This window comes from Ovis aries, chromosome 14 (assembly GCF_016772045.2).
Source record: "Ovis aries strain OAR_USU_Benz2616 breed Rambouillet chromosome 14, ARS-UI_Ramb_v3.0, whole genome shotgun sequence".
NCBI lineage: Eukaryota > Metazoa > Chordata > Mammalia > Artiodactyla > Bovidae > Ovis > Ovis aries.
The window spans coordinates 1,347,660-1,365,711 of NC_056067.1; the positions used below are offsets into that span (position 1 = coordinate 1,347,660).

Below are 18,052 nucleotides of genomic sequence, written 5' to 3' on the forward strand. Positions count from 1 at the left end.
TGCTCTAGAGGCACTTTGGAAATCCAAATCAAGGAATTATTTCTTTTAAAAGGAATTTACAGGCTTCCATAAGCCTTTTTAGATCGTATGGGAAAGACTTCACTCATCCATGGAAGTATCAACGAGCACCAGAAAATATTTATATCCTGATCGTGGGGCATTTGGGTGAAATCTAGTCTTTCCCCAGACATGTCCCTCAGTGTTGAATTGGCCCGAGTGAGGAAGGGGGAATTGGATGGGCCTGGGGTTTATTAAGGGACGTAATCACAGGCCAGCATTCCATGAGTGCGTCCCTCCCATAGTGGGTGGCATCATGTCAGCTCTTAGAGAGTTTCCATTGATGGGCCTCAGGGATTAGCGCCTTATTCTCCTTTATATACCAGCCGGTACTTCCTTTCTCATAGCCCCATTTCTCAGCATATTCTTTTTCCTTTGGGGAATCCTGGGGCTGGCTTGGGGAGGCTGGGGGGCCAATCTCTAGGGCTGTAACTCACGTCGACTCCTGCCGTCAAGCTCCCTGGTTTGCAGTTTGATCAGCATTGCTGTTCTCTTGGCTCACAAAGACCCATCCCTCTGATGGGCCCTGCAGTGGGTTCCTGCTCCCTGAGTCAGGAGCTGCACTCTTCTAAAAGATCCAGACTCAAGTCTTCATGATTTTGGGGTATTTCTAACAGTTAATATTCCTTTTGCTTTCCCACTGCACGTGGAACCCATATTTAAAGTCACTGAAAATATTTAATTTCGTATCCTTCCCCAGTTGCAAAGGGCTCATCAATGCAGTAGTTCCACCTCCTGGACTGATGTCTCGGGTGGCAGAACCTTGGTTTCTATGACTTCATCTAGACTGACTCTGTCACACGCCGCCTTTGGAGTTAGTTCCCCTCTCCATAAAACTGCTCCCATTAGTAAACCATTGACCCTCAGGGCTGTCAAAAGGTTCATCTAGAAGACTGGATTTGCTGGAGTAAGTTTGTTCTGTGGTTTCTATACATGGATGCGCTGAGTCTCCACTCTTGACTGCTGGAAGCAGAGTTGCTTTCAGGGCTTGGCACACCTTTAAGGTAATGTCAGGAGTGTCCATTAGCAGAGCCTGATAACTTGTTAACCTCCCTTCAGTCAACCAGTGTGCCCTTTGACTTCTAGCACAGACTGGACCTGATGAGGGTTAATGCATCTACGTGTTGTCCCAGGGGAAGCTTGGAAGCCTTGTTAGCCAGCATGGCTCGGGCTGGAGCTGCCTGCAGGCAGCTTGGCCATCCCAGGGTCACTGAATCTAGCTGTTTTGGAAAGTCAGTCACTGGCCTCTGCTCTGGTCCCAGGTTTTGGGCCAGGACTCCTAATCCTTTTCCTGGCCACTCGTGGATGTAACAGCGTGAGGGGCTTGTCCAGATTTGGAAGCCCCAGCGCTGGTGCTGTACTCAGTCTTTATAGAGTCTCAAAGGCCACCTGGTGGTCCCTATTCCATTGAAGGGGTCCACTTTCTTCTTTCTTGAGAGCCTCTTACAGGGATTTTGCTTCAAGGCCATAATTGGGAATACGGATGTGACCGAACCCAGCCATCCTGAGAAAGCTTCTGGGTTGCCTGTTTGTGGTTGGAGATGGTAATGCACTAATTGCTTTTTCAGTCTGTGGCCAGAGCTTATGCCCTTAAGGTGAAAACAAATTCTAAATATTGAACCACTTGTTGTGAAATCTTGTGAGCCTTGTTTGGGGAGACGTTATAGCTCCTTTTTGCCTGAAAGTTTAGGACCCTAGTAGTATTTTGATCTGAATCTTCTTTGGTCTCTCTACTTATCATTAATCATAAACGTATTGTGGCAGAGTTCTGTCCTTGAATTAGCTCAGTTCCCTTGCTAATGCATTTCCAAAAACATGGAGGCCATCCCCAGAACCCTGAGAAAGCATTGTCCAGGTATACTGGGTAGCCTTCAGGGTATCAGTGTCCTTCCATTCAAAGGCAAAGGATATTGAGAGTCTGGATGTAGGGAAATACAGGAAAATGCATCTTTGAGGTCCAGTCCAGAGAAATTCCTAGCACTCCTGTCTCTTGGCTTGGGAGAGTGTATGGATTGGCAGTGGGTGAATAGGGATGACTGCTTCTTTACTGCTTGTAAGTCCCGAACAAACCAGCACTCCCGTGAAGCTTGGGAGCTGGCAGGCTCAAGGTGTTGTAAGGGGGTTAGCAGGGCCTGATAAGTCTGTGTTTTAGGACCGTGAGCAGTTACGGGATTCCTTTCAGGCTTTAAAGGATATTGTCTTTTCTAAGGGTCTTTTTCCCCTAGACCTTAACCTTAGTTTATTGGGGGAACACATTTTGCTCTTTCTGGCCCAGAGGTGTCCCAGACTTCAGGATCTGCTTGATCTCTAACTTCTTGGGGGATGTCTTGGGGAATATTTTGATGACCAGCAGGTGGGTCATCTGCGGCTACTGGGAGATGCATTCTCTGTTTGAATTCTCTACCTCCTTGGACTTTACTCTGTCCTAAGAATATACTAGTTCTCAATTTATTTAGCAGATCTCTCTTGAGGAGGAGGACAGGGAATCCTGGCATAGATTAATACAAAAAGGAGTGAGTAATAATAATGGACCCGGTTCCACAGGCAAAGAGAGACGTGAATCACCTTACCTTTGGCTGTCCATTAACTCCTGTCACAGTACAGTCACGGTTGGAGAGTGGCCAGCTGGCCAAGCCAGATCAGAGCGGGCAGCTCCAGGGTCTACAGGAAGTTCACTTCTCCTGCCTGCCACATTGAGGGTGACTTGAGGCTCTGCTGGAGTGATGAGGATGGATCGGGTGGGATCTGGAGCTGGGCAGGTTCTGGGGCCCGTCAGTGTGCGGGACTCTTATCTGAGAGACCGGCAAGAAACGGGGGCCAGTTGGGGCAGACTTACCAAATGTGGTGACGTTGAAACAGGAGCCTCAGGCAGCCACTTGTCACCCGTGGAGAAGCTGCATTCGAGTCCGGGGGTGCCCAGATCCTCCCCTGGGAAGGGCACACTTGTCCCTTTGTGGTCACTTCTTGGTATCACCACAATGTATGTTACCAACCAGGTTCTCTGGCCTCCTTGATCAATGGAAATTGACTAGAGGCCAGGCAAGAAGTGCAGGCGTGGCTTTATCGGGTCCCTGCTGCAGCCAGAGGGAACGACAGCAAGTATCAGTTTCCCTTGCTTGTTTGCTCCCCGAGGGGGCGCAGCCTGTTCCCTTCATGACGTGGGAGTAGGGGAGGGTCCAGGGGTCGTGCTGGAGGGCCGGCTGAGGGGGCTGCCTGCCCCTTTGGTGATGCGATGTGCAGCGGCGTGTGCAGTGCCCTGCTTTTGCTCCTGGCCCTTCAAAGGTGGCAGTTGGGCTTCTTTGGTCTTTACGTATCGTGTCCATAATTAGCCCCAGCTGCACATGCACACTGTTATTTTTAGTCCCTTATAGTTTCTCTTGCGATTCCCAGGTGGTGCAGTGGTATAGAATCCTCCTGGGAATGCAGGAGACCCAAGAGACGTGGGTTCAATCCCTGGATTGGGAAGATGCCCTGGAGTAGGGAAATGGCAACCCATTCCAGTATTCTTGTCTGAAAAATTCCATGGACAGAGGAGCCTGGTGGCCTATAGTCCCTGGGATTGAAGAGTCTGACACGACTGAGCATGCAGGAACACGTGGTTTCTTTGTATTTTGCTGGTCAAGGAGACGTCCAGGTATAAGCATTTCAGGAAAGGTTCCCAGGTCTCAGGTTCCAGCCTATCTGAAAGGGGTGGGTCAATGATTTCAGAAAGGATGTTCTCAAGGGCGCAGTGGAGATGTTTGAAGGGGAGGCCAGCAGAGGGTGACTGGAACTGGGGAGAGAAATGGGTGATGTGGAGGCGAGCTTTTACAACACCGCTCGCTGTGTGGACAACTTTCCATCTCGAGGCAGAGTCTGACAGGGACCTGAGGCGCGGTGGGACACGGTTGGCCAGGATGCCTGCCTGGGATTTCTCTTGGGATAGTGCCTGTGCCTGCCTTGGTCACGGATCCGAGAGTCCCCCGACGGACGATGGTTCGGGCTGCTGGCGGCGCACGGGTGGGGGGCTGTCGTGGAGGAGGTGGGGGCTTGCTCGCCGCGGGCCGCCCTGACATCTGCTCGGCACCCCCTCTGCTCCTAAGGCCGCCTCTTCCTGTGCGTCCGCGACTCTGTGGTCTGCCTGCAGCTCTGTCTGCAGTTGCCCGAAGCTTGACCAGTTCTCCGTTCTGCTGTCGCATCAATTTTGTTAGAACCCTGCCTTGGTCGTGTGCAGCCTGTGGTGCTGGAGCGAGGAGCAGAGCCTCCTGGGTCAGTTCCTGCCACTGCCCAGGGTTCACAGACGCGGCAGCCTCCAGGCCGGGTCCCTCGGTGTCAAAGTGGGTTCTGGAACTCGCTAATCAACAGAAGTTCAGGCGCGGCTTTCTTGGGAGTCGTGCTGAGACATGAGCGCGAAAACCAGCAGCAGGGGCCCTTGGTGGCTCCTGGGGAGGAGAGCAGGCTGCCCACCCGCTCGGTGCTGCTGTGCAGGGGGTCCAGTTCCTGCTTCTGCTCCGGGCACCTCAGAGATGGCAGTCTCACGCTTGGGCACCAGCTGCTCCGAGTTTCCCAGGGCTGCCTGCTGGGTCTCCGGCTGTTGACTCTGTGGAACCTTCCACTGTGCTCACAGACACCTCACAGCCTCTGCCATGTCTGGTCCTTCTCAGGTTAAACATGGTTGTTTAACCCTCAGACTTGGCCCTCCTCCTTATTTCTCCGTTTTTCCCATTTTAGCATCAGTTGTTGGCAGATAAGTTCTGTCATCTCTGTTTCCCAAGCAATCCAGGCGTTGCTCTGGCTCCGCTGCCGCCATCCTCATCTGAGCCAGCCTGGCGTTTCCCTGAGAAGTGTGACAGTTTCCTGGCTCACCTCTGCTGTCCCTGTCCTCCTGGGAGCCTTCTGTGGAGCCAGCCTCACCCTGGAGACACGGAGCAGACCGTGTCATGCCCCTGCTTTAGTGTTTTCCTCTGCACTTAGAGTAAGCCCCGCTGCTCGTGGGGATCCGGGAGCCCCCGCGTGGTTGGCCCCCGCCCCTCCAGCGCAGCCTCTCGTGGTGATCTGGAGCCCCCGCGTGGTTGGTCCCCGCCCCTCCAGCGCGGCCTCTCCTGGGGATCCTGGAGCCCCCAGATGGTTGGTCTCTGCCCCTCCAGCACGCCTCTCGTGGGGATCCTGGAGCCCCAGATGGTTGGTCTCTGCCCCTCCAGCGCGGCCTCTCGTGGGGATCCTGGAGCCCCAGATGGTTGGTCTCTGCCCCTCCAGCACGCATCTCGTGGGGATCCTGGAGCCCCCGTGTGGTTGGTCCCCGCCCCATCAGCGCGGCCTCTCCTGGGGATCCTGTAGCCCCCAGATGGTTGGTCTCTGCTTCTCCAGCGCAGCCTCTCCTGGGGATCTGGAGCCCCCGCGTGGTTGGCCCCCGCCCCTCCAGCGCAGCCTCTCCTGGTGAGCTGGAGCCCCTGTGTGGTTGGTCCCCGCCCCTCCAGCGCAACCTCTCCTGGGGATCTGGAGCTCCCGCGTGGTTGGTCCCTGCCCCTCCAGCGTGGCCTCTCTTGGTGATCTGGAGCCCCCATGTGGTTGGTCTCTGCCCCTCCAGCGCGGCCTCTCCTGGGGATCTGGAGCCCCCGCGTGGTTGGTCCCTGCCCCTCCAGCGCGGCCTCTCGTGGGGATCCTGGAGCCCCCGCGTGGTTGGTCCCCGCCCCTCCAGCGCGGCCTCTCCTGGTGATCTGGAGCCCCCACGTGGTTGGCCCCCGCCCCTCCAGCGCCGCCTCTCCTGGGGATCTGGAGCCCCCGCGTGGTTGGCCCCCGCCCCTCCAGCGCGGCCTCTCCTGGGGATCTGGAGCCCCCGATGGTTGGTCCCCGCCCCTCCAGCGCGCCCTCAGGTGGCCCCCTCTTACGTGCTGTGCACACACTGTCCCCTCTTCTGTGCTGACTCCTCGAGCTCTGCCTCTCCAGGCCTTCGCACACGCTGCTGCTTTCCGACCTCACATGGCTGGTTCTTCTCATGCAGGTCTTTTCAAATGTCTCCTCTCTGACCTCTGTATTTTGAGCTGCCCCCAGTGACCCTGTCCTGTTAGCTCTGCTGCTTATGTTGTTCGTATATTGGCTGCTTGTCTGTCTCAGACGTAAGTTGTGTAAAGACAGGGACCTCCTCATTTGTCTTCACCGCTGTTAAGACTGGCAGCGTGTCTGGAACTCAGGAAGTCCTGAAACTGGCTGAGTGAACAATCAGCGTTCTGGGTTTCAGGCTTTTCTCGTTAATCCTGTGCTCTGAGCACAGCGGAATGACACACTTGCTTTCCTCTGTCTAGTGTGAATTCCTGGGATCTGCTGCGTGGTTGAGCGAGAGCACGGCCCCCGTTGCTGACAGACGCGATGCTGCACCGGTTGCTGGCGGCGGTCCGAGGACCGCGAAGCCGCCGAGGCTGGCGGAAGGGCTCCCCGGCCAGAGGCAGCGCGTCAGCGGCCGCGGCGCCCCCCGTGGCCCTGCTCGCCCACCCCGGGCGCAGGTGGTCCCCTGCGGTGGTGGAATGAAAATTGACTTCTATGAAATTTTGATTTCAAAGTACGGCTTTGCAACTTTTTCAGTTCATATAATTCATACTTCTAGGAAGCGTAAGTTTATTTGTTAAGTGCCAATTACGATGAAACATCTAGAGATGAGTGTTTGTAAAACACTAGCCTGTTTTAACTGGCTGCGGATCAAGGAGATGCCAAGAGAGCAATGAAGCGGAGGAGAGGGGCGCGCTGTGGTCTCCGTTGCGTGGCTGGCCCGGGGCCCCGGTGAGGCCCGCACGGCCCTGGCCTGACCGCGTGCTGGTGCGTGGCTGAGTGTGTGCCCCTCGGACCCTGTGTGCCCCTCGGACCCGGCGTGCGCCTCGGCCGTGGCGTGCCCCGTGGACCCGGCTGGCCTCACCCTGGCTCCTGCCGCTGTGGGAGCCTCAGTCGGGTTTTGGTGTTGCCTCGGCCAGGTGTCCTCCGAGAGGCAGAGGCTCTTGAGTGAATATAGAGAATGTGGTTCCTGCTGCTGTGCTGTTTCTGGCTTTTACAAGGGACAGGGCCCGCTATAGGCAGGGGAGCTGGGAAATAGTCCTTTTTGGTTGGATTTAATTCAATGACAAGGTCCTTGAATCAGGCATTAACCAGGGTTTGGGTCCGGATAGGGTCCACTACAGGCCCAGAGGGGCCACTGCTGACTCCTGGTCCCTTGGTTCAGTGACTCGTGCTTTGCTGCGCCTGACACTCCCCCGCTATTAGAGTCCAGAGGGATGGGGATGTCAGGAAGATAACTGAGTCTAGCCTTTGTTCTGGGTCACCGTCTGGAACCGCCTGTTGGGCCTGATCTCTCCCTGGTGCCTGTGGGGCGGTGAGGAAGTCAGGCAGCTGAGAGCAAGGGCATCCCCTCGATGTGTCACCCCGGTGCCGTCCACCAGGGCCGCAGTGAGACACGACGTGGGGGCTTCCCTGGTGGAGGAGTCTGCTGTCCGGCAGGATGGACGGGTGTGCACTCCCATGACCACAGTCGTCCAGGGGACTGCTTGAGACATTAAATAAATGACATCTGTGCAGCCTAGATTTAACGATAACATATAATAAGCGAATCGTCTGAAAATAGTTCATTCACATGAGCTGTGTGTTAACTGCTCTCTACCTGGAGTTGCTGGGTCACTTCAAGAGTCTTCGGTATGCAAAATTAGTGTCTGAAGTGCTTTTTTTCTACTTGGTACAACTTTTATCAAGTGACCGAATGTGATAATCTAAAAGTTTTAATAACCTTTTGAAAGTCTTCCGCATATTGATCCTCTAATAAGGAAGGATGATTTTTTTACAGATGATATATCTAGATGGAGGTAGATTAAGCCAATTTACCAATATAGTGATAAATCCATTTTAAAAAATTACTTTGGGTTACATGGAACTTCTTAAAAGTTTAAAACATATGTAATAAGTTATATACTCATTATAATAAATGTGAATGATACAGAAATATAAAAGTGGCTCTCCCCACTGAATACTCACCGAAAGTCGGTCTATATGTGTATGCAGGTATATTTTTTCTTCTAACCAAAACTGAGACGGTATTAAGCATCTTATGTTTATTATGTACCTTGTTTTTCTCCATTTAAGAATGTCTTCTATAAAAATATACACGTACAAGACTACTTATTGTAACATTATTAATGCAACTGTGAGATTACATTTAAATGATACCCATACATTATTGGGGGGCTTCCCTGGTGGCTCAGAGGGTAAAGCGTCTGCTTGCCATGTGGGAGACCTGGTTTGAATCCCCAGAATACTAGACCACCTGACCTGCCTCGTGAGAAATCTGTATGCAGGTTAGGAAGCAACAGTTAGAACTGGACATAGAACAACAAACTGGTTCCAAATTGGGAAAGGAGTACACCAAGGCTGTATATTGTCACCCTGCTTATTTAACCTATATGCAGAGTACACCATGAGAAAGGCTGGGCTGGATGAAGCACAAACTGAAATCAAGATTGCCAGGAGAAATATCAATAACCTCAGATGTGCAGATGATACCACACTTAAGGTAGAAAGTGAAGAAGAATTAAAGAACCTCTTGATAAAAGTGAAAGAGGAGAGTGAAAAAGTTGGCTTAAAGCTCAACATTCAGAAAACTAAGATCATGGCATCTGGTCCCATCACTTCATGGCAAATAGATGGGGAAACAGTGGAAACAGTGACAGATTTTATTTTTGGGGGCTCCAAAATCACTGCAGATGGTAACTGTAGCCATGAAATTAAAAGATGCTTGCTCCTTGGAAGAAAAGTTATGACCAACCTAGACAGCATATTAAAAAGCAGAGACGTTACTTTGGCAACAAAGGTCCATCTAGTCAAAGCTATGGTTTTTCCAGTAGTCATGTATGGATGTGAGAGTTGGACTATAAAGAAAGCTGAGCGGCGAAGAATTGATGCTTTTGAACTGTGATGTTGGAGAAGACTCTTGAGAGTCCCTTGGACTGCAAGGAGATCCAACCAGTCAATCCAGAGGAAATCAGTCCTGAATGTCCATTGGAAGGACTGATACTGAAGCTGAAACTCCAATACCTTGGCCACCTGACGTAAAGAACTGACTCATTTGAAAAGACCCTGATGCTGGGAAAGTTTGAAGGCAGGAGGAGAAGGGGTCGACAGAGGATGAGATGGCTGGATGGCATCACTGACTCAATGGACATGAGTTTGAGTAAACTCCCGAAGATGGTGATGGACACGGAGGCCTGGCATGCTGCAGTCCATGGGGTCAAAAAGAGTTGGGCATGACTGAGTGACTGAACTGAACTGATATGATTTTGATAAAATAAAGTGGAACAGCCACACAGAGGACTATCAGGTAGATGTGAAAAGAAGGAGGAAGATGTCTGTGAACTGCTATGAAGTAATCTCTGGGATACATTGTTATATGAGAAAAAGAAGGTGCTAAAAAGTATTGTAAAATGTGCTACATTTGTGTAAGAGCTAAGAAGAAATAAGAAAATATGCAAATGTATAGTTATTTTTTGCAAAAAAAAAAAAAATTGGAAGGCTGAAGCAGAAAGTGCTGAGCTTGGTTACCTCCCAGAGTAAGCGGGAAATGGGGTGCAAGGTTGGGGCGTGGTGGGTATTGATATTTCTGGCTTGACTTTGTGTAGTTTTGACTTTTAGAATGATGTGAACGTTCTGCATGCTCAAAACCACCAGGGCTGGGGGAAGCCTACACTGGAACACTGCCAGAAATAACCTACTTGCATTTCAGATGAATAACAGCTTTACTATAGAGGGAAAAAAGAACAGACCCAGGGACTTCTGACCACACCAAAACCTTCTGAAGGTTTTGAGTCTACCTTCATTCAAAGACGAAAGGACATGGAACAAACATTGACTGCAATTAGCAAGTTTCTTTTTCATAGGGGTATGAACATTTCTGCTTTCTGTGTATTGTAAGATTGAGAAAGGAGTAAATATATTGAGGATACATCTACCACTTATGAAAAAGAGGCTCTGAAATTTCAGCTCTCCTAAGTTAACAATCTTGTCATGTCAGCAAAGGCCTTATTTATCTGATGATTTCAAAGGAATAAGAAAATACTTAAATTATCATGACTATATTTCCTTTTAAAGAGACACCTGACTGATTCAAGCTTTTCTTATGAGAACTGATAAGACATTGCACTCTGGGAGGCTTGTCACTGACTCAAGTGTTGTAGTGGTCACATCCAGTACGTTGACCGCAAACAGCAGGAATCGCCCGGGGCTAAGCTGGGCAACAAGGAGCTTCTGGAAGGCCACTGGGGCCTGTGGACTAGGAGGCGGCTGCCAGCTGGAGGCGGGGTGGAGCCGGGTGGTGAGGACCCAGGCCCTCAGCTGGAAGGAGGGTGGGCTGGCCGGGACACTGCTGCTCCTGAGATGAGAGGAGGGACCTCCGCCTTCTCTCCTGGCTCAAGCCCCAGTGTTCCAGGAGGTCAGACCGGCTGAGCGCAGGTCACAGGCCTGCGGCTGCGCTGAGGACAGCCATCGCCACGGTTACGTGCCCACCAAGGACCGAGGAGAAAAGGGCCTGGTTACCCAAAGGGGTGCAGGAGGGAGGGGTCACAGTTGCGTCCCTCGCAGAGCTGTGAGCTGAGCCCGTCCAGGACTCCCTGCGGGTCGCCCGCCTGGCAGGCTGGTGGGCCCCCGCTGTGCCCCCGCGGGTGGCCCGGTCTGTCTGAGTCTGGGCTGCTTCTCCCTCCAGGTTACACTAGGACGGGCTCCATCTTTCTGGCCCAAACTCAGGACCGGCTCATCTCCCTGAAGCGCATCAACTCGAGGCTGAAGTACGTATGAGGCTGAGCCCGTCCCGACTTCCTGTCAGCTGACCTCTGCGGAGGCCGGGGAATGTCATTGTGCCCTGTGTTCTGTGCCAGTGTCGTAGGCATCCCCTGCGAGATCGTCTCCCCCAAGAAAGTGGCCGAGCTGCACCCTCTGCTCAACGTGCACGACCTGGTGGGGGCCATGCACGTCCCCGAGGACGCGGTGGTGTCCTCCGCCGACGTGGCGCTCGCCCTGGCCAGTGCCGCCTCCCAGAGCGGTGAGTGGGCGCGGGGTGAGGAGAGGGCTGGTCTCAGGAGAGCGGCCCAGCGGCGGCAGGGCCACCAGACAGCGTCTGCATGGAACTCCAGCTCGCGGCTCTTGAGTTTTTGTCTCAGCGCGGTACCTGTCAGCGCAGTTTCCCTCAGGGCCACGTTTTTCTTGTGCAGTCTCCTAGGCGCTGCCTTCAGTCCTGCTTAGAGCATTCTAGGTGTAAGGGCCTTTCTCCCTCCACAGGACCTGAGAAGCTCCGAGGCTGGCACATGCCTCGGGGCTTTAATGCACAGCTGGGGTCATGTCCTGGGGTTGGAATGAACGAGGGGAAGGCTCATCTGTGGTGGTGTCTGCTCTGGATGAACTGCTTCGTGGTGTGGGTCGATCAGGATTGAGGCGGCCCTGTGGCTCTGTTTCTCTCCTGCCCCTTTAAGGATCCCTGGATTTTTGTTTGGCTGCGCCATGCCCCTTGTGGGCCTTTGATTCCCAGCCAGGGATGGAACCCAGGCCCCTGCAGTGGAAGCGTGGACTGGAACCGCCGGACCGCCAGGGAAGGCCCATGATCCCTGAGATTTCATTATGTGCTTCAGTTGCCCTGGTATTTTCAGTCTTAGGAAAGGCCCAGTTACACAGTAATGGGTCTCAGTTCTGGGCTAGACAGCTGGTGTTTGACAAGTGGAGTAAAATTCATCCTTTGTTCTCACTCAGACACTCCAAGGACAAAGCTGGTGTCAAAAGCTGAGCTCTGCTAAAGTAAAGAGATAAGGTCCCCCTCTCGAGGTCAAGAAAGACTTCCCTATCTGTGCATGCACAGGAAGGCTTCTTGAGGGTCCAAAAGGGAGGGATGCCACCCCATAATAAGGGTGGACCTGCACCACAGTCCTCTGTAGGGGGATCATCTTAGAAACAGCCGTGCAGGGTGTTTCTTGGGCAGGGTGCTAGGACCAGCTGTGTGAAGGCCCAGATGCGAGTGCTCCCATCCAGGAGGCTGTCTGCAGTCCTCTCCATGTGTATTTCTTCCCTGCTTCTGACTTCTCTTTCTCTGTGTGCTCTCCCGTATATTTTGCTGTCTCTCTGATAATAAACTTCGTACTTGTTTTGCAGTTTTTGCCTCCTGGAAAATTTTTGCTTTCAAATGGGGTAAGAAGAAGGGAACTTTGCGTCTAGCCTCCAGCCCTTGGTTGACTGGCACGGTTCAGTCCCTAGACAGGGAAATGAGATCTTGCATCAGGACTACTGTCCCTCTGAAAAACAGCCGGACAAGTATTCTTCATGTTATGGTCAAAAGAGGTCAAGTCACCGGCATGGAGACAGATGAAGGACAGACCCAGTGCCAGTATTTTGTCAACTTTGCTGGTCAGGTAGGTCAGTGACGAGACTGGGTCATGACTTTCTTATTTAACTTTTTCTCCAGGATTTGGGGTACAGAGGTAAGCCTAGTTTTCTGATGGACTAAGCAGGCGTCCGGGACACACTGTTCCTTCTGTGGCCGGGAAAACTCGGAATCCCCCCTCCACACGGGAAGCCCGCCCTCGCCCCTCGTGTGGAAGCTGGGCGCCGTCCCCCTCCTCCCTGGCCGAGGGGCAGCCCCGCTCAGGGAGGCCCAGAGAGTCAGCGCGGACAGCGCTCGGTCCCTGGTCGGGCTGCGTGGTGGTTCGTGCCATCCCGCCACCCAGCAGACGAGCGTTGGGGTGCCCCTGTGTCGGGAGCGTGGGTTCCGTGTCAGGACCCTAATCCCTGCAGCCCAGAAGGCAGACTGTCCCTTGCCCCCCTCCACGGTCCTAGGGGCAGCCGGGAGTGCTTTCCGCCACGTGGAGGTCTTCGTGGTTGGTGTTTGGGGTTCCAAGGGCCTGGCTCCCCTTCCGAGCTGGTGGCTCTGTCTTCTCTGCTCAGAAAGCAGACTCCGTGGCTCAGCCGGTACAGTGTTGCTCCCCTCTGAAACGTTAGGAACTAAAGCTGGGAGTCGGCTTCCCACAGCTGATGGGGAGTGGGAGCTCCCAGGAGCCGCTCGCAGTGACACTCGTCTCAAGAGGCTGCCCTTGCTCACGCGCCTTTCTGTTCCTCTCCACCCACCCCTCCCTCTGTGCGTCTGTAGTGGGCATACGAGCTGGGTCTGTGCAGCGAGGAGCCGGTTAGCATCCCGTTACATGCCTGCGAACACTTCTACCTTCTGACTCGCCCCTGGGAGACCCCGCTGCCGAGCAGCACGCCAAGTGAGGACTTGCGCTTTGTTTTTACTCTTGTCTCCTCGCCCCTGCTCTGTCCTCTGCCAAGAAAGGCTTTCTGCTGAGGACAGACTGCGCCCAGAAGAGTCTTTTCACTTCTTTTCTGGAGCATGTTACAGGGCGGTGGACCCCGTTCTAACTTGACTTGAATGTCTCTTTATGAAAGGATGGCCAAAGTGGGCGTACCATTTGAGCAGTTTTGTTTCTTTGTTTGCAAGCTAACTGTAGTCCCAGACAGAGGTCTGAATTGAATATGTTTGGAATATAACCTCCCGTCAACCTTGATTCCAGCTTGTGCTTCATCCAGTCCAGCATTTCGCATGATGTACTCTGCATATAAGTTAAATAAGCAGGGTGACAGTACCGCCTTGACGTACTCCTTTCCCAGTTAGGAACCAGTCTGTTGTTCCATGTCCAGTTCTAACTGTTGCTTCTTGACCTGCATACAGATTTCTCAGGAAGCAGGTAAGATGGTCTGGTATTCCCATCTCTTGAAGAATTTTCCACAGTTTGTTGTGATCCACACAGGCATTGGTGTAGTCAATAAAGCAGAAGTAGATGTTTTTCTGGAACTCTCTTGCTTTTTTGATGATCCAGCGGATGTTTGCAATTTGATCTCTGGTTCCTCTGCTTTTTCTAAAATCAGCTTGAACATCTGGAAGTTCATGGTTCATGTATTGTTGAAGCCTGGCTTGGAGAATTTTGAGCATTACTTTGCTAGTGTGTGAGATGAGTGCAATTGTGCGGTAGTTTGAGCATTCTTTGGCATTGCCTTTCTTTAGGATTGGAATGAAAACTGACCTTTTCCAGTCCTGTGGCCACTGCTGAGTTTTCCAAATTTGCTGACATATTGAGTGCAGCACTTTCATAGCATCATCTTTTAGGATGTGAAATAGCTCAACTGGAATGCCATCACCTTCACTAGTTTTGTTTGTAGTGATGTTTCCTAAGGCCCACTGGACTTCCCATTCCAGGATGTCTGGCTCTAGGTGAGTGATCACACCATCGTGATTATCCGGGTCGTGAACATCTTTTTCGTATAGTTCTCTGCCATCTCAGAAAACGAAGATCATGGCATCCCGTCCCATCACTTCATGGGAAATAGATGGGGAAGCAGTGGAAAGTGTCAGACTTTATTTTGGGGGGCTCAAACTCACTGCAAATGGTGATTGCAGCCATGAAATTAAAAGACACTTACTCCTTGGAAGGAAAGTTATGACCAGCCTAGACAGCATATTGAAAAGCAGAGACATTACTTTGCCAACAAACGTCCGTCTAGTCAAGGCTATGGTTTTTCCAGTGATCATGTATGGATGTGAGAGTTGGACTATGAAGAAGGCTGAGCACTGAAGAATTGATGCTTTTGAACTGTGGTGTTGGAGAAGACTCTTGAGAGTCCCTTGGACTGCAAGGAGATCCAACCAGTCCACCCTAAAGGAGATCAGTCCTGAGTGTTCACTGGAAGGACTGATGCTGAAGTTGAAACTCCAATACTCTGGCCACCTGATTTGAAGAGCTGACTCATTAGAAAAGACCCTGATGCTGGGAAAGATTGAAAAGGAGAAGGGGACGACAGAGGATGAGATGGTTGGATGTCCATCACCAACTTGATGGACATGAGTTGAATAAGCTCCAGGAGTTGGTGATGGACAGGAAGGCCTGGTGTGCTGCAGTGCATGGGGTTGCAAAGGGTCGCACGACTGAGCAACTGCACTGAACTGAAGTGGAGTGTAACCCAGAGTTGACATAATGCTACCTATTGTGGAGATGTCACCGGTGAGCTCTAAACTCGGGGTGTTCAGTGCCTCCCAGTGCCATAGGGAGGGTTCGATACCACTTGGAGGTCTTCATCCCTAAAGTGGACTCTGCAGCCCCCTCTGTCAGGCTTTCCTGTGGCACAGTGGGAGTTATGTGGTTTGATTCTGAGAACTAGCTAAAGCTTCTAGGTAAGTGATTGGGTTAGCAGTAATCTGAAAATGTTTCCACAGTAAATCTGGGAGCAAGCATCCTTGCCCATGACTGAGAAAAGTATTTTTTCCCCATGCTGAACAGTAAACCCTTGTAGTGTTTTTCTTTCAAGCCTGTTTTACATATAGTGGTATGCAACTGTTAATGCTGCACTCCTAACTTATTCCTCCCCCTCCCTCGCCATTGTCTCCTTTGGTAATCATAAATCTGTTTTCTATGTCTGTGAGTCTGTTTTTTTTATAGACAATTCATTTGTATCATTTCTAATTCCACATGTAAGCCATATACAGTATGCGTTTGTCCCTATCTTACTTCACTTAGTATGATAATCTCTAGGTCCATCATGTTGCTGCAGATGGTATTTTATTCTCTTGTATGGCTGAGGAATATTCCATTATGTACACATATACTATAAACTTTAACCATTCACCTGTCAACGGACATTTAGGTTGCTTCCACATCTTTGCTCTTGCAATTGTTTCTGCTCTGAACATAGGGGTGCATATGTCTTTTGGAATTACAATTATTTTTCAGCTATATGCCCAGGAGTGGGACTGCTAGACCACTGGGCACTCGTATTTTTAGTTTTATAGGGAACCTCCATACAGGTTTTCGTAGCGGCAGCAGCAGTTTACATTCACATCAGCAGTGTACGGGGGTCCCTTTCTCCACACTCTCTCCAGTACCTGTTGTTTGTAGACTTTTTAATGAACACCATTCTGATTGGGTAAGATGGTATCTCACTGTAGTTTTGATTTGTATTTCTCTGATAATTAGCAGTGTTGAGCATTTTTTCATGGCCATCTGTCTGTCTTCTTTGGAGAAATGTCTATTCAGTTATTCTGTACTTTTTTATTTTTTAAATTTAGTTGGAGGCTAATTACAATATTGTAGTGGTTTTTGCCATACACTGACATGAATCAGCCATGGGTGTACATGTGTCCCCATCCTGAGCCCCCCTCCCACCTCCCTCCCCATCCCATCCCTCTGGGTCATCCCAGTGCACCAGCCCTGAGCACTCTTGTCTCATGCATCCAACCTGAACTGGCAATCTGTTTCACATATATGTTTCAATGCTTTTCTCTCAAATCATCCCACCCTCGCCTTCTCCCACAGAGTCCAAAAGACTGTTCTATACATCTGTGTCTCTTTTGCTGTCTCACATATAGGGTTATCATTACCATCTTTCTAAATTCCATATATATGCATTAGTATACTGTATTGATGTTTTTCTTTCTCGCTTACTTCCTTCTGTAGAATAGGCTCCAATTTCATCCACCTCATTAGAACTGATTCAAATGTATTCTTTATAATGGCTGAATAATATTCCATTGTGTATATGTACCACAGCTTTCTTATCCATTCGTCTGCTGATAGACATCTAGGTTGCTTCCATGTCCTGGCTATTATAAATAGTGCTACGATGAACATTGGGGTACATGTCTCTTTCAATTCTGGTTTCCTCGGTGTGTATGCCCAGCAGTGGGATTGCCAGGTCATACGGCAGTTCTATTTCCAGTTTTTAAGGAATCTCCACACTGTTCTCCATAGTGGCTGTACTAGTTTGCATTCCCACCAACAGTTTAAGAGGGTTCCTTTTCTCCACACCCTCTCCAGCATTTATTGTTTGTAGAATTTTGGATAGCAGCCATTCTGACCAGCGTGAAATGGTACCTCATTGTGGTTTTGATTTGCATTTCTCTGAAAATGAGTGATGTTGAGTATATTTTCATGTGTTAGTCATCTCTATGTATTCTTTGGAGAAATGTCTGTTTAGTTCTTTGGCCCATTTTTTGATTGGGTCTTTTATTTTTCTGGAATTGAGCTGCACAAGTTACTTGTGTTTTTGAGATTCTTTGTCAGTTGCTTCATTTGCTATTATTTTCTCCAGTTCTGAAGGCTGTCTTTTCACCTTGCTTATAGTTTCCTTCATTGTGCAAAAGCTTTTAAGTTTAATCAGGTCCCATTTATTTTTGCTTTTATTTCCATTACTCTGGGAGGTGGGTCATAGAGGACCCTGCTGTGATTTATGTTGGAGAGTGTTTTGCCTATGTTCTCCTCTAGAAGTTTTATAGCTTCTGGTCTTATGTTTAGATCTTTAATCCATTTTGAGTTTATTTTTGTGTATGGTGTTAGAAAGTGTTCTAGTTTCATTCTTTTACAAGTGGTTGACCTGTTTTCCCAGCACCACTTGTTAAAGAGATTGTCTTTAATCCACTGTATATTCTTGGCTCCTTTGTCAAAGATAAGGTGTCCATAGGTGTGTGGATTTATCTCTGGGCTTTCTATTTTGTTCCATTGATCTATATTTCTGTCTTTGTGCCAGTACCATACTGTCTTGATGACTGTAGCTTTGCAGTATAGCCTGAAGTCAGACAGGTGATTCCTCCAGTTCCATTCTTCTTTCTCAAGATTGCTTTGGCTATTCGAGGTGTTTTGTATTTCCATACAAATTGTGAAATTACTTGTTCTAGTTCTGTGAAAAATACCCTTGGTAGCTTGATAGGGATTGCATTGAACCTATAGATTGCTTTGGGTAGTATACTCATTTTCACTATATTGATTCTTCCAATCCATGAACATGATATATTTCTCCATCTATTTGTGTCCTCTTTGATTTCCTTCATCACTGTTTTATAGTTTTCTATATATAGTCTTTTGTTTCTTTAGGTAGATATATTCCTAAGTATTTTATTCTTTTCATTGCAGTGGTGAATGGAATTGTTTCCTTAATTTCCCTGTTTTCTTATTGTTAGTGTATAGGAATG

The 18,052-nt window shown here is 50.1% G+C and overlaps 1 protein-coding gene across 1 annotated transcript; it reads left to right on the forward strand.

Moving 5' to 3' along the window:
• The first annotated feature begins 6,402 nt into the window (after nt 1-6,402).
• Nucleotides 6,403-11,980, forward strand: LOC121816416 (uncharacterized). Its single transcript, XM_042231358.2, has 4 exons — nt 6,403-6,536; nt 10,239-10,375; nt 10,538-10,844; nt 10,935-11,980. Exons 1-4 carry the CDS (start codon nt 6,403-6,405, stop codon nt 11,296-11,298), a joined length of 942 nt encoding a protein of 313 aa, XP_042087292.1. The 3' UTR covers nt 11,299-11,980.
• The last annotated feature ends 6,072 nt before the right edge of the window (nt 11,981-18,052 follow it).